The sequence below is a fragment of the Girardinichthys multiradiatus genome, chromosome 3, assembly GCF_021462225.1.
Source record: "Girardinichthys multiradiatus isolate DD_20200921_A chromosome 3, DD_fGirMul_XY1, whole genome shotgun sequence".
Taxonomy (NCBI): Eukaryota; Metazoa; Chordata; class Actinopteri; order Cyprinodontiformes; family Goodeidae; genus Girardinichthys; species Girardinichthys multiradiatus.
This window is the reverse complement of record NC_061796.1, coordinates 15,296,824-15,321,279: the sequence shown is the minus strand read 5'-3', so window position 1 is coordinate 15,321,279 and position 24,456 is coordinate 15,296,824. Positions and strand designations below refer to the sequence as shown.

The 24,456-nt window shown below is 44.2% G+C and overlaps 1 protein-coding gene across 3 annotated transcripts in view; it reads left to right on the top strand.

Moving 5' to 3' along the window:
• Positions 1-24,456, top strand: part of LOC124865777 (zinc finger protein 516-like) — a 66,651-nt gene that overhangs the window by 26,706 nt on the left and 15,489 nt on the right. For all 3 annotated transcript variants that reach the window (XM_047361188.1, XM_047361187.1, XM_047361189.1), the window contains exons 2-3: positions 13,949-16,059; positions 19,775-21,097. In XM_047361188.1, the coding sequence (XP_047217144.1) occupies positions 14,304-16,059; positions 19,775-21,097 (3,079 nt within the window). In that variant the 5' untranslated portion in view covers positions 13,949-14,303. The remainder of the gene's footprint in view (positions 1-13,948; positions 16,060-19,774; positions 21,098-24,456) is intronic.

The following is a 24,456-nucleotide window of genomic DNA, read 5'->3' as shown; positions in this document are numbered from 1 at the left end:
ATACATCACAAATACTTGCTGTCTTGGTCACAGATGCACCAGCAAGACGTGCACCAACAGTTTGTCCTCTTTTGAACTGGTATGTCACCCATAATGTTTTGTGCATTTCAATATTTTGAGCAAAACTTTGCTCTTACCCTGCTAATTGAACCTTCACACTCTGCTCTTACTGGTGCAATGTGCAATCAATGAAGACTGGCTACCAGGCTGGTCCAATTTAGCCATGAAACCTCCAACACTAAAATGACAGGTGTTTCAGTTTCATTGTCCAACCCCTGTATATTGCAAGTGTTGTGAACTTACATTTTTCATGCTAATTTAATATTAAGCCAGTTGGACAATGTCTCACAGCAGCAGATGCTCTTGGACATGAATGGCATTGGCCAGAATGCTTAAAGTCACAGAGTAAAGGATGCCCAGATAAGAAAGAGAGGAAAGAAGAAAATAGGCATATATCATAGCTGATATTGTGATCGCAATATTTACTAATATTATAGCCATCACAAGATTTTTTATTATCTTGCAGCTTAAGTGGTAAACCTTTCTAGGAGTGGCTACCCTCCCACAATTGCTCCAAGACATCATTGACAATTTATCTGGGAGGTCACAAAAACCCTAGAACATCATCTAAATCATTGCCCGCTTACTTTCCCCAGTTAAAGTCAGTGTTCAGGATTCAACAGAATGGGCAGAAAATAGCATTAATGAGAGTTTTAAGCTTAAAACCACTGCCTACTATAAAGAGCACAATATATCTGTCTGACATTTACCAATCACCTTGACGATCCCTCAGACTTGTTGGAAGGGATCCTGTGATGTGACCAAAAGTGGAGATCATTGGAAAATACATCTACTATAAAACTAAAACATCATTTGAAGAAAATAACATCTTACCAACAGTCAAACATATGATGGTCGGGGGCTGCTTTGCTGCTAATTGATAGAACCATGAATTTTGCCCTCTAGCCAAAAATCCTGTAGGACAATGTGCAGCCATAAGTTTGTGACCTTAAGCCCATGCAGCAGGACCATGATCTCAGATGCACCAGCAAGTTCACATCTGAATGGGTTAAAAAAATAAAATGAAGGAAATGAGGTGGCCTAGTCAAATTCTGTCAGACTGAGAAACTTGGGTACAACCTTTTATGCTCAAAAAAACCCCCAATGTTTCCTGAATTTAAATGATTCCGTAAAGAAGAGTGGGCCAAAATTACTCCAAGGCGATGCAAAAGACAGATTATTAAGGGTCGCAAGTGCATTATTGGAAAGCCTTTCTTCCATTAAACAATTAAACATCATTTTAAAAGACACAGTTGCTTAGGAACATCCACCCTAACGTTTTAGGATTAAGATTTTGGATTTAGGGTTTGTGGCTGGTTAGATAAAGGTTGTGGTGTTTTGTTGCCATTTCATGTAAAGACTTCAAATGATTAAAATTACTCTAATTTTATGCAGCTTCGAAAATACATAGTGTGCAAGCAGAACACCGCTGTGGCTCATGAGTGGGGTGGGTGGAGTGTTGCAGCGAGTCTTTTTGGGCAGGAGCACCCAGAGGTTAACGAGCAGTGTGAGAGAAACAGGCAGAGTTTGAGAAGGAGGGAGGAGGGAAACACACACACACGCGCACGCGCGCACACACACACACACACACACACACACATATGCAAACACACCGTGAATCCCAGAAGAAGCTGAAGATGGTTCGCCCCCTGAGAAAAGGCACTGCTCGTCGGCTGAAAATGAGGCTGAATTTTACCGGCAGGTATCGCTAAGGCTTGATCAGAAAATGGTTTGAGAAATAGAACATGAATGGTATTTCTTTTTACTTTCTCATCTGAAGAAAAAAGAAATCATTATTTATGTGTGTATTTTTGACAGTTTGATGTGTTTGGCTTCTCCCATCTATTCTCTTTTACCTACTACAGTGTTTTATGGTATTAAGTAGAATACTTTTTACATACAAGAATCATCCACCCCTCCTACTAAGCCAGCCAGTAATCCCACCAGCATATAACAGGACAGTGTTGACTAAAACACCTGCCATCTTCTACACACACACACACACACACACACACGCACGCACGCACACACACACACGCACACACACACACACACACACGCATAAACACAGACCGGGTGGACTCTTTCTCTACCCAGAAGCTCTTCTCACGCAAACAGAACAGACAAGCAGGATCCCCACTCAGCCTATTTATCAGGGGTGGGGGGCAGACAGCATGGACTCACTCTATTGTTCTGGCCCGGTTTAAGGGATGGGGGTAGGCAGAGACGAGACCAGCCATAGGGATGGGGAATGGAGACCCTAACAATGCCACAGAGCCCCCCCACTGCTCTTCCTGCTTATGAGAATGACCTGCTCTGACACAGCAGGGAGTAAGAAGGGAAAAAAAACTATCCTAAAACTCTGAAAGTGGACCCAAAATGATCAAAGATCAGGTTCAAGATTGGATTCTAGTCAAGTTTTATATTAACAGAACCATGGTTCTATGATTCAACTAGAAATAAACAACCACAGTCAGATCATGGCTAATTTCCTCATAGATGTGGTGCCCTTGGTCTCCTGCTCTAGACACCAGATAAAACCAGATATTGTTATGTTGGATTGTTTTGTCTACATAAAAGACGGGGTTCGCAATTTACAATTTTTATCTCAGCACTTGTTTACTTAAATACATGTTTCTGCAAAATCTGCTTTTGTGAAATTCACCAGAGTTTATATATCAACCTGTATGAAAATAGAGACGCATCGATGTGAAGTTTGTGGCCGATTTCCATTCTCTGATTTTTGTAAAGCTTTGACCTGGCGGTATAGATTTGAACTGATTCTGATTTCTGTTTAGGAATTATAAGAAGACTTAGAAATGCCTTCCTGCATTGAGCAGTCATTAATTATTTATATGAGCAGCGGTGTAGGGGAGAAATTGCTGTAAAACAGGCTTTCATTGTTGTTTTAAACCAAAGACAAAAAGATTAAGAAAGTACTTTATTTAAACATTTTATAACACAAGTGTTTTTTTCCACAGTAATGAGACAGGAGAGTTGAGGGAGAGAAGAGGGAAGGTTAGGAATTAAACTTGGACAGCTTTGTCAAGAAATAATAGTTTCAATAGTATCAATGGGATGGTGGCTCTGTTGCTACGCCACATGCTGCCCCCTAAATACCTTAACTCTGTGATTAACAAAATGCTTCTAACATTTCCAGATCTAAAATCTGGCATGAGAGATAGAAGTTGCAAGCTCTAAAGGGTAAACCCAAGCAACTTTGACAAAATACAGTTAGCCTTCCTGTTTTTGTTTTAGTTTTATTTTTTTTGTGACAACAGTGGCTTTTATTTTGTAAGTTGACCATCAGGAAATGGTGGAGAGAGGGCAAGACATGAAGCAAAGGTCAACAAGCCGGGACTTGGCTGCGTCAAGGAACGTAGCTTCTGTACATGGGGCGCGTGCTTTACCCCTGCGCCACCGCCGTGCCCGAGAAAGTCTTCCTGTTATCTGTGGAAAGTCTGGCTCCCTCTCGCTTTCCTACACCCTCCATTAAATGCAGTCGTCACATTAAAAATGGAGTTTGCTCTTAGATAGCTTCTTACATCCATGTCCTTCCTATTACCTCATTTTTAAACCCCGTCCCTCATACTGAAAATAGCTAACTTTGAATCTTTCTCTGTCAGTAGCAACTTCCACACTGAGGAGTGTTGCTGTTACCGGGTATAGTAGGATAGTCTTCTCAAGTACGTAAAAAGAGAGTATTTTTTAGTTTCTAACTGGCCTGTTCCCAGTCAGGGCTGGTCAAGCTGACAATCAGACAATTCTGGCTACCAGCTGATTCCTTAGTGGCTCAAGGTTGAAGATCTATGTGAATAAATGACAAAGATGCAAAGAAGCCACAGTATTTTCAGATTGCCTTCCTTTATTTTGTTTTCTTCCATGGCTGACACATTTGTCTGTCTGAAAAAAAAGTTTTCAATGTGTGTGTTTTTGCCAACAGCCTGTAGGTGTGTATTTATGTTTGTTGGATCTTTCCAGCGGGGCTTTACTTCTCTCCTCATCGTAGCACATACAGCAGAGCTCTTTGTCTGCTGGTTTTGAGCAGGGCGGGAGGTGAAGAGCAGTTTGTTCATAATGGATTATTGATTGGTCTGAGAATACACTGCCTATGCACTGTGTTGAATGGGTGTATGTGTGCATGTTTCATACTCCATAGATCCCCTCTGTCTTTGTGAATGTCGTCACTTTATGAGCAACTGTATAGAGGAACGCAAGTTTTTTTTTGTAAAGCACTCTGTATTTTTCATGAAGCAATGTACGTGTGTGTTAGTGTGTGTGAGCACCTCTTTGTACAGCTCGCCAAGCTTTCGATGCTGCCTGTATGAAACAGTGTAAAAGCCCACAGTGTGGGTATGTGGACTTTGAAAAGACGAGTGCTGTGAAAATTAAAAGCCCCCTCTGTTTTGCATCTTGATTTCTCAGTTCCCTTGCATGTATGCATGCGTTTGTGTGGCTGTTCCAACTGAGGGTTCAGTCTTTAGTTTTTTCCAATTGCATATTTTTTTATGCTCCTCATACTCTGCTCATGTGTGGGAGGAAGACAGATCCCATCATGGCTAAAGGATGTCCCCCACAAGAACAACCTAGGCCATTACCAATGATAAGGTGACAGAGTGAGTGAGTGAGTGAGTGTGTTATGAGAGCCAATCTCCACCTCTCACCCCCCAACCTGGGTGCAGGTGATTTGTGCCAGGGCTGCCTCTGAGATGATTACCATGATGAAGGACCGACAAGGCTGGATGACAGTGTTTTTATTATAGAAAAACCTACTAAACAAAACAACTTGAATATCCTCTTGCAACTTCCTGCAGCATGTGTTCTGTAAGCAAAATCTTTGGCCTCTAGAGGGAGCTGTGGAAAGACCTGTTGAGTAAGCAAATGTTATTTGTACACGTATCCCAAACTGTTTTAAAGAAGCTGTACTCAATATGAAATCATTCAGTCTAGGTTTGACTAGCATTATAGACTGATCAGGCTTAACATTATGTGTTGGACAAGCAAGTCGGATTCATTGAGGCCCCACCTCACGATTTACAGGACTTCAAAAATTTGCTGCTAACTCCGTGGTGCCAGATACAACAGCGGATATCCGGGGGCCTAGTGAAGCTCATGCCTGGAGGAAAATGGGCAAGGGAAACCAACGCACTATCAGGCAGTTGGTCATAATGTTACACTTTATTGGTAAAAGTTGATTTCATGCTAATCTAAGGTGGTCAAAGTAAAAACAAACATTAGAAATGCTTTTTTTTTTTTTTCACAAATGAAATTGTCACAATACAAAAAATAAGAAAAACACTTGATATTCCATAGCATTTTTGATACTGCAGAGATTTTTTTCAGGCAGTGGGTTAAAGATCCGAAAAATATCTGGAACAGTACGACCATGTTTTTATTGTCGGAATTTCTAAAAAAAGAAAACCATTAAATAATAGACAGTTCAGCACCCATATATGTAAACAAAACAAACAAACAAACAAACAAAAACATTTGCTACAAGTATTCTTGATGGAAGTAGGTTTTCCACAGTGTAAACAAGGATATGGTCCATGCAAATGTATTCAGCAGCAGCCCTGTTCAATATCAGTGTTTTTGAAAATGTTACATCATATTTTCTGTGTTCATAGACTAGAGTCAGCAGGGCAGGTTGCAACAGGTTCTGACTAATTTCTGGTCAACAAAACATACAACCGTTAGATAACCGGTCTAATTTAATGTTTCCTAAGAGTTGGTTCAAACAAGAGATCAGAACCAAAATAAATGGGAACAGTGTGTAATTTAAGGTTTTCACAAAATATAAAATAATTAAATACAATTAGTGTATGATTCAAGCAGAAAAACAGTCTAATAAGCAATGTTTTAAGTAGTTGTGTATAAAAGGTTTTATTTATTTATTGGCATGGATGTAGGAGAGAACAAAGTGCTGGGTAGGTATGAACTGGCGAAGGGGCAAACTGACCTGGAGCATTTGAAGTAGGTAAAAACAAACACAAACTGAACACTGTGAACAGGCCCTCTTCTGGGCTTAATGGACAATTTAATGCTGTTTATTTTAAGATTCACTGCAGATGTAAACCTCACAAGTCCTACTGAAACAGAAATAGCCAGGCAGCTTTGTAAAGTCTGTGTATGGATGGGAAAATACGAGCGGATTTCCTGCTCCTGCCCGTTCTCCGCCCACTACGGCTCAGTGCTTGGTTAGCAGAAGAGAAGAGATTGAACTTGTTCGGACGGGGGTGGGAGGGGAAGCGATGGGGTCGGGGTTGCAGTTTGTTTTTGTTTGACAGCAGTCATCATCAACTGAGCGTTAGCTTCATTCATTCCCAGTGACTCATAATAGGCCTGCTCAAGTGTCCATTAGTGGCAAGGTGCTCAACTAATGTTCGAGAGGTCACAGTGATTATCTTCCTGCAGGCTCAGAGAAACAGGTGTTAAATGTTGGGATGTGTAGAGCATTTATACTACAGTTGGATTTACACATTTTCGTCTTTTCCACCTTCTTTTTCAGTCTGTCTCTGTGTCGAAAGCTTACAAGGATAATTAATTTTAAAAGAGGAACGCAGGTTTTCCTGTAATTTTTTGTGAATCTTTTGAAACATCTTCTCTGTTTGATGATTCCAGTTATTAGTAATCTTGTTAATCTCTTCTAGACAGTTTCTCCCTCTGTAAGCCAACTTATCTTTCTTTTGCCTTTAGCCACAGTGTTTCAGGGCCCCACATTGTTTCCCCTCTGGTGGATAATCTGATTACATTTCAATTTGCACATGTGACTGTCTGGTGGAGGACAGGCTTACTGCTGCATCGTCTGAACGCTGGTCAGCGAGGCTATTTAAAGAGAAATAAGATAATCATCCCCTGATATTAGCACCAGAACCATAAGAAATTAGTTTGTATTAATGAGTAACATTAAGATGTGGAGATGGAGCAGATGGAACAGGGAATAAATGGTTGGGTTGGGCAGATTTGTTTTTTTGTTTTGTTTTTTCTTTTACTGTTTCATAGATCATTACATGAGTATATTCTAAGTCACTTACAGCACCCTCCATACTTTGCGGCACTCCTTAAAATAAATTCATTATTTATTGAAGTAGCATAATGTACTTGAACCGTCCTTGAACCGTCACCTTAACGTGGTGGAGGGGTTTGAGTGCTCAAATGATCCTAGAGGCTATGTTGTCTGGGGCCTAAATGCCCCTGGTAGGGTCTCCCATGGCAAACAGGTTCTAGGTGATGGGTCAGACAAAGAATGGTTCAAGAACCCCTCATGAAGAACACAATATCGAGGCACGTGACGTCGCCCGGTACGGCGGAGCCGGGGTCCCACCCTGGAGCCAGGCCTGGGGTCGGGACTCGTCGGAGAGCGCCTGGTGGCCGGGTTGCTCCTCGCGGGACCCGGCAGGGCCAAGCCCGAACGAGAGACGCGAGGCCATCCTCCAGTGGGCCCACCACCTGCAGGGGGAACCGTGAGGGACCGGTGCAAAGAGGATTGGGTGGCGGACGAAGGTGGAGACCTCAACGGCCCGATCCCCGGATGCTTAGGCTGGCTCTAGGGACGTGGAATGTCACCTCGCTGGGGGGGAAGGAGTCTGAGCTTGTGCGGGAGGTCGAGAGATATCGACTAGAAATAGTCGGGCTCGCCTCCACGCACAGCGTGGGCTCTGGAACCCATCTCCTTGAGAGGGGTTGGACTCTCTTCTACTCTGGAGTGGCCCACGGGGAGAGGCGGCGGGCTGGTGTGGGTTTGCTTGTTGCCCCCCAGCTCAGCCGTCTCGTGTTGGGGTTTACCCCAGTGGATGAGAGGGTTGTATCCCTGCGCCTTCGGGTTGGGGAGAGGTCTCTGACTATCATTTAAGCCTACGGGCCGGGTGGTAGTGCAGAGTACCCTGCCTTCTTGGCGTCCCTGTCGGGGGTGCTGGATAGTGCCCCTCCCGGGGACTCCATTATTCTGCTGGGGGACTTCAACGCCCACGTGGGGAACGACAGTGACACCTGGAGAGGCGTGATCGGGAGGAATGGCCTCCCCGATCTGAATCCGAGTGGTGTTTTGTTATTGGACTTCTGCGCTAGTCACGGATTGTCCATAACGAACACCATGTTCAAACATAAGGGTGTCCATCAGTGCACTTGGCACCAGGACACCCTAGGCAGGAGGTCGATGATCGACTTTGTTGTCGTATCATCAGACCTTCGGCCGCATGTTTTGGACACTCGGGTGAAGAGAGGGGCTGAGCTGTCCACTGATCATCACCTGGTAGTGAGTTGGATCCGCTGGAGGAGGAGAAAGCCGGACAGACTCGGCAGGCCCAAGCGCATAGTGAGGGTCTGCTGGGAACGCCTGGCGGAGTCCTCGGCCAGGGATGTATTCAACTCCCACCTCCGGAAGAGCTTCGACCAGATCCCGGGGGATGTTGGAGACATAGACTCAGAGTGGACCATGTTCTCTGCATCTATTGTCGATGCTGCTGCCCATAGCTGCGGCCGTAAGGTCTGCGGTGCCTGTCGTGGCGGCAATCCCAGAACCCGGTGGTGGACACCGGCAGTAAGGGATGCTGTTAAGCTGAAGAAGGAGTCCTATCGGCTGTGGTTGGCTTGTGGGACTCCTGAGGTGGCTGACGGGTACCGTGAGGCCAAGCGTGCTGCGGCCCGGGCTGTGGCAGAGGCAAAAACTCGGGCCTGGGAAGAGTTCGGTGAGGCCATGGAGAAGGACTACCGGTTGGCCTCGAAGCGATTCTGGCAAACCGTCCGACGCCTCAGGAGGGGGAAGCAGTGCTCTGCCAACACTGTTTATAGTGGGGGCGGGAGACTGCTGACCTCGACTGAGGACATTATCGGGCGGTGGAAGGAGTACTTCGAGGATCTCCTCAATCCTGCCATCACGCATTCCGTGGTGGAAACAGAGGCTGGGGACTCAGGGTTGGACTCTTTCATCACCCAGGCTGAAGTCACCGAGGTGGTTAAAAAGCTCCGCGGTGGCAAGGCTTCGGGGGTGGATGAGATCCGCCCTGAGTACCTCAAGTCTCTGGATGTTGTAGGGGTGTCATGGTTGACACGCCTCTTCAACATTGCGTGGCGGTCGGGGACAGTGCCTCTGGACTGGCAGACTGGGGTGGTGGTCCCCCTTTATAAGAAGGGGGACCGGAGGGTGTGTTCCAACTACAGGGGGATCACACTCCTCAGCCTCCCTGGTAAGGCCTACGCCAGGGTATTGGAGAGGAGAGTCCGACCGATAGTCGAACCTCGGCTTCAGGAGGAACAGTGTGGTTTTCGTCCCAGCCGTGGAACACTGGACCAGCTCTATACCCTCTACAGGGTGCTCGAGGGTTCATGGGAGTTTGCCCAACCGGTTCACATGTGTTTTGTGGACCTGGAGAAGGCATTCGACTGTGTCCCTCGTGATGCCCTGTGGGGGGTGCTCCAGGAGTATGGAATCGGGGGCCCTTTATTAGGGGCCATCCGGTCCCTGTACGAGCGGAGCAGGAGTTTGGTCCGCATTGCCGGCACTAAGTCGGACCTGTTCCCAGTGCATGTTGGACTCCGGCAGGGCTGCCCTTTGTCGCCGGTCCTGTTCATAACTTTTATGGACAGGATTTCTAGACGCAGCCAAGGGCCGGAGGGGGTCTGGTTTGGGGACCAGTGGATTTCGTCTCTTCTTTTTGTGGATGACGTGGTCCTGCTGGCCCCCTCTAGCCAAGACCTACAGCATGCGCTGTGGCGGTTCGCAGCCGAGTGTGAAGCGGCTGGGATGAGGATCAGCTCCTCCAAGTCCGAGGCCATGGTACTCGACCGGAAAAGGGTGGCTTGTCCTCTTCAGGTTGGAGGGGAGTTCCTGCCTCAAGTGGAGGAGTTTAAGTATCTCGGGGTCTTGTTCACGAGTGAGGGAAGAATGGAGCGGGAGATCGACAGACGGATCGGTGCAGCTGCCACAGTAATGGGGGCGCTGTGCCGGTCCATTGTGGTGAAGAGAGAGCTGAGCCGAAAAGCAAAGCTCTCAATTTACTGGTCGGTCTACGTTCCTACCCTCACCTATGGCCATGAACTTTGGGTCATGACCGAAAGAACGAGATCACGGATACAAGCGGCTGAAATGAGCTTCCTCCGTAGGGTGGCCGGGCACTCCCTTAGAGATAGGGTGAGGAGCTCGGCCATCCGGGAGGGGCTCGGAGTAGAGCCGCTGCTCCTCCACATCGAGAGGAGCCAGTTGAGGTGGCTCGGGCATCTATACCGGATGCCTCCTGGACGCCTTCCTCGGGAGGTGTTCCAGGCACGTCCCACCGGGAGGAGGCCCAGGGGACGGCCCAGGACACGCTGGAGGGACTATGTCTCTCGGCTGGCCTGGGAACGCCTTGGGCTCCCCCTGGAGGAACTGGAGGAGGTGTCTGGAGAGAGGGACGTCTGGGCGTCTCTGCTGAGTCTGCTGCCCCCGCGACCCGGTCCTGGATAAGCGGAAGACGACGAACGAACGAACGAGCATAATGTAACTCAGAAAATCTATAGGATAATTTTTCTTTTATAAATAATCCTAATTTTAATGTAACTTTTTTAAGTTGGTAACCAATGACTCCCTGCTTCCATGGGTTAGAACGTTGACGTGACACAGAGGCCTTAGGTACTCTTCAAAATGGGAAACACAAGAAAACATACCATTCAAGAGTAAGGCACAAGGTTGATCTTCAGAATTCAGGAATTGATTATTAGAAAAAAAACTCACATGTGTCTGCAGCCAGAGCAATGATTAAAAAGTTGAAAACAACTGGAACTGTGAAACATAAGGATCGACAAGGATCCATGTTTATCTTGCCACCACCCAAAGTGAGCTGAATGGTAAGCGAAGTAAAGCAAATCTCTAAATCTCACTTTTATGGAACAATTCTACGTTTTGGAGAGAAAAAGCTTTTCTGTCCTGCTATTACAATCTAAACCTGTAAAGTTTGCCAAACACTGCTGGGAATTTCTCTGTAAGATTGTGTTTTGGACAGGTGAGACTAAGATTGAGTTTTTCAGGAACAAAAACTCCAGTTGGGTCTGGGATGTGGAAAAACACCTAATGCCCACTATTAAGTATAGTGGGGAATATATGATGTTGTGGGCTAGTGGCTCTTCAAATGGTCATGAAAACCTGGGGCTCTTTCAAATTACCAGCACATTTCAATGAAATTCTGATGGCCTTGATGGGAAAACTAAAAAGTCTTTCAAAAGTGTAAGTATCCAACGTTTACCAGGCATAAAATCATTCTTCTAAAACCATCTGAGTCACCAGACTTGAATCCTAAAGAAAACCTGTGAGGTGAAAGAAAAGGAAGAAAGCATAAGAGAGGCTCCAGGATGATTTAGAGAGATGTTTCAGTGCTGTGAGATGGTTTAAAAGATGAAGTGTAGCCGTATTGGCAGAAGAATGTTTTTAGCCCATTTTCATAAATATTTTTCCTTAAGGTTTCAAGGTGAGATTATGCTACTTCAATAAAATATACAATATAAAATATAGCAGGGTATTATTTATTTTTGATCATTTTTATACACAAGTAAACAGAATGTCGACCATAAGTTCTCCTATATGCAAATAGTCAGCAACAAACAATTTACCTTCCTAGAATATTCATTCACCGTGTTAAAAACATAGATAGATCCACTCATTCTTTTCCATCCGCCATCATTTGAAGGCGGATGTTTTGGCTGGATCAGCCTCCATGAATTGATCTGAATGGCTTATCAGTCACGACATGGCACTGGCCTACTCCTGTCTGTCTTTTGCCTGTTTTCCTGATAAACACAAAGAATGCAGTTCACACAATGTTCACCTGTAACTTATGAAAAAAAAGTCCAGGTTGCAAGTGCGGAAAATATCCGGTATGTAAAGAAATTATTCATTTCTTTGACATACCAGCGGATATGTCAATACTTAATGTAACATTCTAACATTCGCTAATTATCTCTATAAATCGATATGGCAGCAAGTCTTTTTCCTTTAAGGTGATACATTGAAATTGACCCCGTCATGTTGATAAATAAGTTGAGCAATTAACAGAGTTATTAAAATCTATTCTTATCAGGTTTGCTGATATAGCCTCACCATGAAACACATGAACATTTTTAAATTGGTATTTTAGGATGGAAGAAATGTGCATTAGTCTTGGTTCCTGTGTGACTAGTTGTTAGCTTCACCCTCTGGGACCAACTGATTTAGATTTAAACTAAACTAAACGAAGACTCCAAGAAAAGGATCTACTGCAGGTACTGTAAGTATCAACTGCTTGGACCCTTTTAAAAGAACCTCACTTAAAAAATCCCAAGCTATCCCTTCATACTCCTTTATATTGTAGGACATCTGAGTTTCATCATGACATGAATTAATCTTCTGAGGGCAAATAATTTAGGTAGAAAAAGTGAAAGCAAACATCTGATAGTAGTTGAGAAATCAGTTTGGATGAAAGTGAAAGACTGAAGCTCCCACATAAAGCCATGGCTATTCATGCAGGCTCGTTTTTAGGAATCACTGTCAGTTTAAAGGAATAAGAATCCTCTTTTCTTTTTAGATCTTTTTCAGTTACTAAAATATCTGGATGTGATAACATACTTTGTTTCTAAAGAATGTCAGCCACATCTGCACTCCTGGCTGGGGTGCTTCTCACTAGCTGGAAGCCAGCTTCCTGGGAACAATCCCAGTATAGCATTCGGGAAGTTTTCAGCACCCTGAATCAGTCTAGATAGATGAGAGGTAGCCATTTTCATTGCAAGAATTTAAGACATATGATTGTTCTCCTCCCCCACCTTATCCTCTTGTGATTATGATCAATTATCCACTTGTAATTAGAGCCTGGCAGTAACGGAGCTTATGGGCTCTGACACTGCGTAATAGCCTGTAATAATGTTGTCAGTCACATTTCATATAGTCCACACACACAAGAAGGCTTTCCATGGAAATTTATTTTAATGTTTCCAGTGTTTTGTGATAAAAGTGCTGACTTTAGTAGTAAAATTTGTGATTTTGATCATCCTAATGATTTCTAAGTGAAGAAGTACAGGGAGATTTACATTTAATCTAACACTTTTCAGAGGACTGAAAAATGTACAAATCACAAAATGATGTTGAGTATTCACACCATCTACTGAGAAACTGTACTTCCCTGATTTAAAAAATAAGATGGCGTGATATTAGTCAATGGTGCTGTAGTCTCATAGCCTATCTCTGTTTCTCTTTCTGTTTGACTTGTGCCCCAACCCCTTTCAGACTCCCATTTGAGAAACAGAGCAAAGCAAACTGTCTGAAGAGCCACTTCCTGTTGTGTACTTAAGATCCCTGTCATGTGATAGCGTCAGTTGAGGCAGGCATGTGCGAAGCAAGCGTGGGGAGGGAATAGGGTGGCACTGCTGCTGATCTTGCTGATGTGCACACAACTGCCACCCTCCCCCCACCCCCACTCACCTCAGCCATCACCCTGATTGTGTAAAGTGTCGACTCAGCTGCTGTGGCATCAAGACCCCCCCCCCCACCAGGCTGTGCACAACTAAGGCACAATTGCAGAGGGATCCATGCAGACCTGAATAGCAGTGGTGCACAATCCAAGCCTTAGATTAGTGCATATAAACTTGGTTTTAGTGACTTTACATGTTTTGTTTTTTATTTGCCATCTTTAACTTTACTCCTGCAAATATATGTTTTCAGAAATGTGAATGTGGTTTGCTCTACAAGAATTATTAACCTTTGACTTGATTCCAGCTTTTAAATAACCCTAAAATTATCTTGCAGATCTACCTTACAATACATTTTTGGTCCACCTGCCTGTATATAAAAATATCGGATTTGCATTATGAACTTTAAAGCTAAAATGGTGCAGATTTATTAACATTTTCCCCTGTATGTTTCTCCTCTTGTCTCCTTTCATCCCTACAGGTCCTGTGATAGAACGCTCACTACAACATATGTTTGGAAATACTCTAGAACCAAGGCTAACTAAGCCAGCACAATGAGTACCAAAAATGTTGTGGATTAGCAGAACCTATGGAAAATCCCCCTAGCCGACAGTGATGATCAGGATCTAAAACAGAAACTGATATGTTGAGTTTTTACTTGAGCAGTGAAGTACCCAGTTCATTGACGTTATCAGTACCTTGAGAGCTGAGTGTGGAATTTTAACTGACAACAAATACAGAAAGACATTCCTAGATGTACTTCTCAAGATAGCAGTGATTTCCTATGTTACTGAGCTTGTGAATGACCAGGCACAAAAGGCGGTGTCATCCATACTATGAATCCTAGAGACAGTGTAGAAATCATGGAGACACAGGAGAAGCTGATTGGCGAAAAAGCCAATTCTGGAAAGGAGTTTGAGGGCGAGGATGACAAAATCCCAGAGGCTTACAACTGCAACATCTGTGGACGCAGCTTCCCATTCCTGAGCTCGTTCTCTCAGCACATGAGACGACATACAGGTGCGCGCCCATATAAATGCCCCTACTGCGACCACAGGGCCTCTCAGAAGGGCAACCTCAAAGTCCATATCCGCAGCCACAAACTAGGTACGCTGTCCAGCCACCACTCTAATGAGGACGAAGAGGGCGGGGCAGAGGAGGAGGAGATGAAGGTTTCTGAGGGTCTCGATGGAGGTACCAGTCCGACAAAAAGCAGCTCTGCCTGTAACAAGATGATCAACGGAGACGCCAGTGAGGAAAGTCGAAGGAAAATGCCGGCCCGGAGCATGAAAAGGGAAAAGTCTGTCAGCAACCAGCGGCCATACTGTTGCCGCTTGTGTGGGTACGAGGCCCAGCGGGAAGACCAGCTCCTTAGCCACATTGAGAAAGTACACATAACAGCGGACGCAGAAGAGGATACAGTCACGGTTAAGGAAGAGGTCATAACTGAGCCTGATACCACCCAACCACAAAGCGATGGGACATTCCCCTGCGAGACCTGTGGCCAAGTGTTCAGCCAGGCCTGGTTTCTGAAGTCTCACATGAAGAAACACGCTGGAATCCTTGACCATTGCTGCCGAATATGTGGAAGAAGGTTCCGCGAAGCTTGGTTCCTCAAGTCTCATATGAAAACCCACAATACCAGATCCAGGTCTCGCTCCAAAGCAGATTCAGCAGAGCCTCCCGCCACTATAAATGATGTAGCCCAGGATCCTGATGCTGTGACGCCTTCTGTTACATCTGCTTATCAGATGTGCTCCAAATGTGGAAACATTTTCCACAGCAAAGAGAGCCTAAGAGCCCACGATAAAGTTCACAGTCCTAACTGTGGCAGAAAATCCCCAGTGCACTGCAGGTCTACTGATGATGAAGATTCACCAGCTGCTAAGAGACTGTTGCTCGAATACCTTAACCTACAATGTGTTGAGGGGAACATGCTGGATGAAGAGGAGGACAGTGAGAAAAGGACTCTTGGTCAAAGAATTCCACAATTAGATCCAGTTTGTAGTTACCAAGCTTGGCAATTAGCCACAAAAGGAAGGGTTGTGGAGCCTGTGGAGCCAAGTTACAAAGCCTTATATGGGGGAGGAAGCATGGAGGATGAAGCCCTCACGGAGGCCGCAGTGGTTTATGAGAAGGAGAACAGCCGTTATGTCCTGCAAGGGCAAGTAAAACGCAGCTCAGCGAGACGCAGCAGCTCAGGGTTGGGAAGCCACACATCTTCAGGAGACAGGACACCTGAGAGCTTCAGCGACTCCGAGTACCGCCCATCAAGTCGACAGGACAGACGGCGACCATCCCAGTCGCAAGCCTCTTCCTCCAAGGGCAAGGAGTGCTTTGAGTGTGGCAAGATGTTCCGCAGCCGCCATCAGATGATCGTCCACCAGCGGGTCCACAGAAAGGATGGAGGCAGGGCCCCAGTGGGAGACAAGGAAAGAAATACAAGAGATGATCAGTGGGGCCTCGCCAGTGATCCGGAGTCCGGCTCCCCTAGCAGACCCAGCACCCCAGGGTATGGAGACTCTCCACCTGCACTGACGCTTGGAGACCAGGCTTCTGAGATGGGAACCTCAAACTCTGGAGAGATTGTTGGTTAGTCAGCAACGTTTGGCATTTATTTCCTTTCCCATGTACATAACAAAAATCCTCTACATATTAGATGTTTAAAATATTAATGAGAAAGTAAGACTGTGTAATTGGAGATAAAAAACAAAGGATTTGCTAATTAGTATTTGCCTTATGTTATCTTTAAAACAGGTTAAAACAGGAACCCACTCTGTCAGCAGTTTTAGTTGCAGAAGAGAGTGTGTAGACCTTATTAAGTCCCCCACTCAATAGCTCTGTCACTTTGATGTAAACAACTGTTGATGAAGAATGCTCCACTTATCAGTCTCTTTGGAGTGGGAACTGGAGCCCCCATGTGGCAAAACGTCCAAACTGCATCAGTGTGCGTTACATTATTAAAACAAGCGCTGCATAAACATACTATCAAATATATCTCAGAGCCTCCAGTTCTGCTGAAGAGTTTGTAGACCTCAGTGACATTATTATGTAATATGATACAGCTGCAAAGTTAACTGTTTAATTTAACCTCTTCTTTCTGATGCTGTCAGCAGAACAAAAAGCATTTTTCGAATGCCAACCATTTTTTTCTCTATGTAACACAGTGACAAAGCAACATAAATAGAAAAATAAACAATCAAAGACGATGGCAAACATAACCTTAACCATAACCTTGAAATATGCTGAATGAGGTATTTTCATGTATGCATAACTTGATAGTTACCCCGTTTTATTCCCTTTATGTTTCAGCATAACCTGATATATTTGTTAGTAAAATGTACAGCAAAGAAACAAAGTGATATTCTCTGTTCTTCCCGGCTGGTGCTGACATTCAAGAATAGCTGCAACAATTCTTCAGGCCCGATTGAGCTGTGTGCTATTTCAGGTCTTCCTGTGTCAGGAAACCCCTCCCCCCTCAGATCTGAGTGTGAATATGCTTTTCACTCACATATATATATATTTTAGCTACTTACATATGCTTTCATGTTAATGTTAAAACAGTATGGCATGAGAGACAGTTATCAGCATAAAGGGAAACAATCAAAGGGCATTGTTGCACTTGAGCTGTCCCAGGCAGGGACATCTCCTTTCTAGTAATAAGTTAAAGTGTAAAAATGTCTTCTTCTCAGTTTATTTCTGCTATTTGTTTGTATTTTGATGTGGGACATTTCTTAAATTGCGTACTTGCTCTTGAAGTAAAGGTATAGTTCCAAAAGGAACTTGTTTCCTGACTTGATTAGACTGATTTATTTGGGAAGCCACTTTTCCAATTGCAAAGCTATGAGCGCCACCTTGTGGACAGTTGTGGGACCTGCACGTCAGTGACCAAATATTGTTGGTTCAAGGAAACAAATACCAACAAATGCACAAAATGAATTTCTGAACAAGATCTTACGAGTATATTAACTATATATATCACCCAAAGTCTGTGAAGTGCTATAGAAAACAAAAAATTAAAAATAAGCAATAAATACAATTTCTACAGTAAAACTAAAAATAAAAAAAACTATTGATTAAAACCAGCCTCATGGTCTTCATGGTCAACTGGAATATAAAAGCCAAATTAAAAAGATAAGTCTTTAGAAGAGATTTAAAATTGTCATATTGGGCATCCTTAGAGTGAGTGGAAGATCATTCCACAGTTTGGGAGCCACAGCAGAGAAAGCTCTGTCTCCTCGGCTCGACGAGTGCTAGGAGCATCAACAAGCAGCAGGTTACCTGACCTCAGTGTTCTACTGGGAACATGCTTGTTTGAGAGCTCTGATAAGTGAGGACGTGCCTCACCCTTAAACATTTAAAAACCAAAAGAAATATCTTAAAAACAATCCTAAAACGTACAGACAGTGCAGGGAGGAAAAAATAAGAGTAATGTGCTCATGTCACCTTTTTCCAGTCCTCAGACGGGCAGCAGGGTTTTGGACAAGCTGCAGCCAACACAGAAGACAGTTGTCCATCCAAGTATAGAGAGAATTGCAGTAGTTCAGTCTAGGTGTAACAAAATGATAAACCACCCTTTCAAGAACACTATAAGGAAGTTAGGGTTTGATTTTAGGAATCCACCTCAGATGATAAAAGCTAGACTGGATTACTCTATGAACCTGTTTATTAAATAAAAAATCATTAGCAAAAAAGATTCCTGACAGCAGTACAACTAAAATTGTTGCACTGCTACACTCAGTTAAAAAGTCTGTTTTCCCATAAACTGTGACCCCAGTTTTGTTTCCACTCAGGTAAAAGAAGTTCAGCTCCATCCAGGTTTTAATATCGCTTAAACAATTTAACAGGTTTCTTACTGACCGGCTTCCACTTGCTTTTAGCGGGACATACATTTGGACATTTCTCACAATTCCTGTAGTTGGTGGTAAACCACCTTGACTAATACTTTGGAGAGAAAAGGCATCTTAGAAATTGGCCTAAAATTTGACAGCAGATTTAGATCTAAGTCACTCTTTTTAAGAAGAGGCTGTACCACAGCATGTTTAAATGCAGCTGGGACACAGCCTAAAGAAGATACATACAGCATTGAAGACCTTCTTAAGCAGTCTGGGTGGGATACCACCACATGACCAATCAGAAGGCCACAGGTGCTGGACAGCCTTAGAAATCTGAGAAACGGACAAAAGTTCAAACTGATCTAAAATAGCTGGGGAGTCAGGGTTTATGGTAGGGTCAGGAGTGGATGAAGAGGGCGAGGACCTGACAGCACACAGTTTATCAATAAAGAACTTGTTTCACAGAGTGAAAAAGAAAGAACTAGATAAGAGGAATCACAAGAAAGATACTTAAGAGAGTTAAAAAGAACCCGAGGCTTATCGCTGTCAGCAGACATAAAATCTGAATAAAACGGAGTCTTAGCACTTTTCGCAGTGGCCTGATAGTTAAACAGTTTCTCAAAATCACTAATAAAACATGAAGTCCGTCCTTCTTCCACTTTCTCTCCATGCGCCGTCTGAGTGTGCGGGTGTACTCATTGAGTCAGGGCTCTTTAACCGGTTTGCAGAGGAGCGATCACATCCAAAATATCCGTCCAAACAGTATTAAAATTATTCAGGATCTGATCAAGATCTCCTTAATGGCAAAACTCCTGAGAGGAAAGCACAGAGTCTGTAAATGCAGCCAGAAACTACAGCACAGTCTGTGCCACAATCAGGCGATGGAAGCCAATCAGGCACGTGGGCCAAAAGCAGGAGTTAAAACAATTGTATATAGAAACAATTGGTAAAAATTGTAATATATTTTCAGTTAGCAGTAATAAAAGGTATTGAAAAATCATAATAACCATAACGACAGCAGCAATAAAAACAATAATAATAATACTGAATTGATTATTATTATTATTATTATTATTATTATTATAGAGGGTCATTATTTACTCCAATATTGCATTTCTCATTGCAGCTCTTGGTTAATTTCTTCCCAAATGCTTTATATATTATCTTAATCATCTTACAACAAAACTCAGGTCAGAACTATCACCATTTCTCACCACATTACAAGAAACCTAAAAACGAATTGTTCATTATATGATTTTGTGTGGTGTTGAACTTAAAAACTACTCTTGAGGCAACCTTTAGATCTGATTTTATATTACCCTACACTGCCCTCTGCTGGCTATTCTCTGAACAAACATCCAGATAAAAGATGACTGGAGGTTTGCTGCAGGAGTTAGTGAGTAGCACAGGTTGGTATATTCAGCATTGTTCAGTTTGCAGTTCCTGATATTTGTAACTTTTTTTCTTTACAGATGAAAAGCCGTATATCTGCAGCCTGTGTGACTTTGTCACTGCAGAGTCACAGTCCTATGTCACTCATGTTCGTGTCCAACACCCGACTGCCTCCAAAGACAGACCTAGCCCCGTTCCCAGTCCCAGCACCAGCTTAGACAGGGGGACCCTCAGCAATTATCCCAAACTCAAGAAAACCCTCAATCCTGGGCTGAAAACCTCTCCTAATGCTTACCTCTCCGCTCGCCCCTCTCCAACTGATCCTACCATGATTCCTATGGATTTATGTGTGAGAGCCAAGGCGATCAGGGGCATGGCCTCTTTAACTTTAGATAGAAAGAACCTCCCAAGCCATAAGTGCTCCTTCTGCTCTCACTCCACTCGCTACCCAGAGGTGCTCTGGATGCATCAGACTGTGGCTCACCGCATCAACAGCAGTAGCTCCACTTTGGCTCCCAAATGGGCTCTTAAAAACAACTCCAAGAGTTCCAGGGACGGCTCTTTGTCCTCAAAGAGACGCACTGGACCCCCACCTGTCCTGGAAGGGAGGGAATGTCAAGCATTGCCTCCACTGATGCGCAGCCAGCGCACACGGCCTCCAACCTGCTCCAGCGAGGTTGTAAAAAGCAGGCCAGTTAGTCATGCAACCACCCCATCATCATGTTCTTTACCCTGCACACCATCCTCAAGAATCTCTTCATCATCGTCAGGCAACCAGGCTGGAAGAGTCCCTGTACGGCCAACCAGCAGTAGCAGCAGCAGCACCACTAAACACACAGAGGACCAGACTCACCGCTTCAGACCCAAGGTGGACATCTACCCTCATGTCAGTGCTCAGGCATCTTCTGGCTGTTTGGAGAAGAACAACAGGAGCCGCTCTCGTCCTCCTGCCCAAGGCCTCAGTTCCTCTGCAGCGTCCAGGATGGCCGATCGCTACATGATGCCCCAGGAGGGTCTGGGTTTCATGCTATCCAACAAACACAGCCTAGCAGACTACAACCGAGCTCGGCGCTCCCCTAATCAGCCGCTTCCCAATTCCCAAAGCCATAGTCGGCCAAGCCCTTCAAGGCCGAGTGCCATCAACCACTGTTCGCCCACAGCGCACATCTACAGCATCTCTCAGACACAAGGAGCTGTGGCGCAGACTTCCTCCTCCTCCTGCCCCTCCTCATCTTCTTCCTCAATACCTTCAGAGAGCCGTAGGGATGTGAAGCAAGAGAAAATTGCAGAAACGCCTGAGATGCCAACTGACGTCCTAAGCTGCCTCAAGAACTACAGCCCGCATGAGCTGGCTGCTCTCTATCACCGCTGGGGTGCAGCCAACACTCTGATGGACCCCACAGGTAGCAGTTAACCATTACCCACATTCTATTCATACATTTAAACATTAAGTTAGAATATTTTCCTCAAAGGTTTTATTTGGTTTATAGTTTAAAAAAACAAGAAATGCCTTCTCGCGTAAAGTTCCACATCATCAGCTCACATGCAAATTTCTTAAAGCATCTGAGCTCAAGATAAAATGTCAAATGTCAGAAGGAGTAGAGAACTGTTTTGGACTAGGAAGCCTGTTTATGAGCCCTTAGAGTAGAACTGAGAAAACTGCACACGGAGAAGAATACAACTGCATTTTCTTTGATGAACAATTAAGCCTCATTTGCACACCAGATGTCTCAAGAGAATTTAGACGTGAAGAACTTCCTTTTGACTTTTATATTCTAGCTTGTCGCACTTGGCATCACTGCAGTTCCTGTTTGTATTCAACAATTGGTGGCAGAAGAAAAATCTAATAACAAAGCGCACGATCCTTGCTCCTCTCCCCTTCTGACGAGAGCCACCCACGCTGTGCATAGACTGTTGGGAGGATGTGCATGACCGGCTGAAACGACAGAGCAACCTCCCTGCAGACCTTTCAGGCGTTTGTGTTTCTGTCGTATGACTCTTTTCATGACATAAATGTCGGATATGTGTAACAATACAGACAACAAACTTGTAACCAGCTTGTCTGTCCCTGAACATACGCTTCCCCACAACATAATGCTTCCATCAACATGTTTTATGTTAGGATGGTATGCACAGGGTGACCGAATGATTTGCATGTAAGCCAAAGAATGAAATTATGGTCCCATCTGACCATCTGAATCACTTTCTCCTACATGTTCACTGTCTCCTACATGGCTTGTGGCAAAAGTTTAAACTGGAATCCTCCTGGCTTTCCTTCAAAAATGGCTTTATTTTTAGCCATTATTCCTATGAGGCCATGGAGCGCTAAGCTAATAGCTATTCTGTCAACAGATTCTGCCACATGAGCGGCCGATCTCTGCATCTCCTCTAGAGATACTATGGAGATCTTAGGCTGCTTCATTGAAAATCATATATCCTTTTATTTCCCCCAATATGTTCGTCTTTGTACAAATGGGGGGAAATAAACATTTCTTTGTGTTGGTGTGTCAAATGAAATTCCCATAAAATGCATTAAAGTTTGTGGTTGGATCTGGGGAAGCTGGATGTGCTTTGGTCTAAGTGGTGTGTGTAGATAAGCATTTGTCTTTTTTTAACCATGAAAGATGTGGGAGAACCTTTGCTGCTCTCAGGTCTGCGAGGCATGCCCGGACCCCTGCTCCACTGTCCCAGAAAGCTGTCACAAACTGTTTGGGTCATGGTGCTCCGCTTGACGAAGAGGCTCGCGCAGATGCGAATGAAGAGGGAAGCGAAAACAGAAAGGCAAAAACAAGAGAGAGTTGAGACAGAATAATTACCCCACCAGCTGCTTTGTAAATGGTCCTTACTGAACATCCGTAATATTGGCCCAGTTTGGGTTGTGTCTCCGAGGTCAAGCGGGGCTGCATGGAGCCAGGGGTCAGAGACAACAGCCCCAGAGCACATGCATGACATTGCTGTCACCCGTCCAGGCGCATATCGTCACCATCTGCCTTAGCCCTTTGAGTCACATGCTATAAAGTGACCTTTTTTGAGCAACTGAATCTTTCTCCTGTTTCCCTCAGTAGTACGTGCCGACGTGTGTGTCTGTGTGTGTTGGTGCGCTTGTGTTTTCTGTCCAGCTCTGTCTTGTCTTTCATTAGTGCGTCAGTGAGAAGGGCTGGCGGCCCAGAGTGGAAGTGTAGTATCCAGAGGCCAGCAGTCGGGCTGCCAGAGACACTCTCTTTCACCTCTTCCAGCTCTCTGTCCTCCTTGTTCCTGCTGTGCCCCCCACCTCCCTGCACACAGACAAACATTCATAAACAACTGCACCGGTGCTGCACCGGTATAGGCCGGCCTTTGTGCACAGGGTGATCCTGGTTCTGTTGGGATTTTGGAGACATTAAGCACCACGAACCCTCAGGGTTGTTATCTGTCAGCAAGAGAGGTCAAAGGAGTGTACATGTATGTCTGTTACGTCCAGAATGTCATTAGAAGAATGCAAGAATTTCAAAATGCCTCATGCAAATGCCGCCTATGTTTCGAACATTCAAATGCAGACTGGAAATAAGAATCTAACAAAAATGCTGATTGTTACACAAAAAGCATCAAAAAGTTTTTTATAATGCAAAAAATGACCTGCTTCATACTCCTGAAGCCTGTCTGTTCATTGCCGTGCAAAAGTATTAATTCACTTTTAACCTGCACGTTTTTCCACGTTACAAATACAAACATTTCTTTTAGGATTTTCTTTTGCAGATCAACACAAATTTGTGCATAACTGCAAAGTAGAAGGACAATGATGAAAATGTGAAAAGTACATGTATGTTCAGCTCCCTTTACTCTGAAACCCTAAATAAAATAAAGTGCAACCGTTTCCCTTCACATGAAATCGAATTAGAAAACATTATCCAACTGTGTGTAATTTAGTCGCACCGTAAACATAGACGTTTTGTGAAGGCCTCAGAGGTTTGCCAGAAAATTTTATGAGAACAAACAGCATCATCAGGACCAAAAAACACTGCTGGCAGGTCAAGGTGCGGATAAGTTTAAAGCTGGGGTAGGTTATAAAACAACATCTAGAGCGTTGTAAATCTCACAGAGGAATGTTCAATCCATCATCCAAAACTGGAAAGGTTATAGCACAACTGCAAACCTACTGTGGGTGTCCACCTAAGCTGACAGGCTGGGCAAGGAAAGCAAATATGGAGGAGTTGCAGAGATCTGCAGCTCAGGTAGGGGAATGTTTTGACTGGACTGAATTTATCATTTATGCACTCCATAAATCTGGCCTTTATTCAAAATTTCAAGAAGGAAGCTATTGTTGAAAGAAAGACATAAAATACCTATCAGAAATTAGCCACACACATAGGGAAATAAAGAAGCATGTAGAAGAAAGTATTCTGGTCTGATTTGGCTTACATGCAAAAAATACTGTTTGCCACTTCACCCCAAACACACCATCCCTGCAATAAACATGGCAGTGGTGGCAGCATCATGCTGTGGGAGTGCTCTTCTTCAGCAGGTACATGAAAACGTTTATATAAATCCACAATAAATACCCTTAGCTTAACTTTTGCTTATTTTAGGTTTTCACTATTGACCTAAATTTACTCAAACAAGTTGAAGCTGGAGGCAAATATTGTGAGCCCTACAAATTGCACACAGCCTCTCTTACTTTGCGTTTGGTAAAAAGTTTCTCTCTGAAGTTAAGTTCCTTATTCCTTGCTGCTTAAGTCTATTAACATGTCCATGCCGCGTCAGTGTTATGATCTGTGAGTGTGTG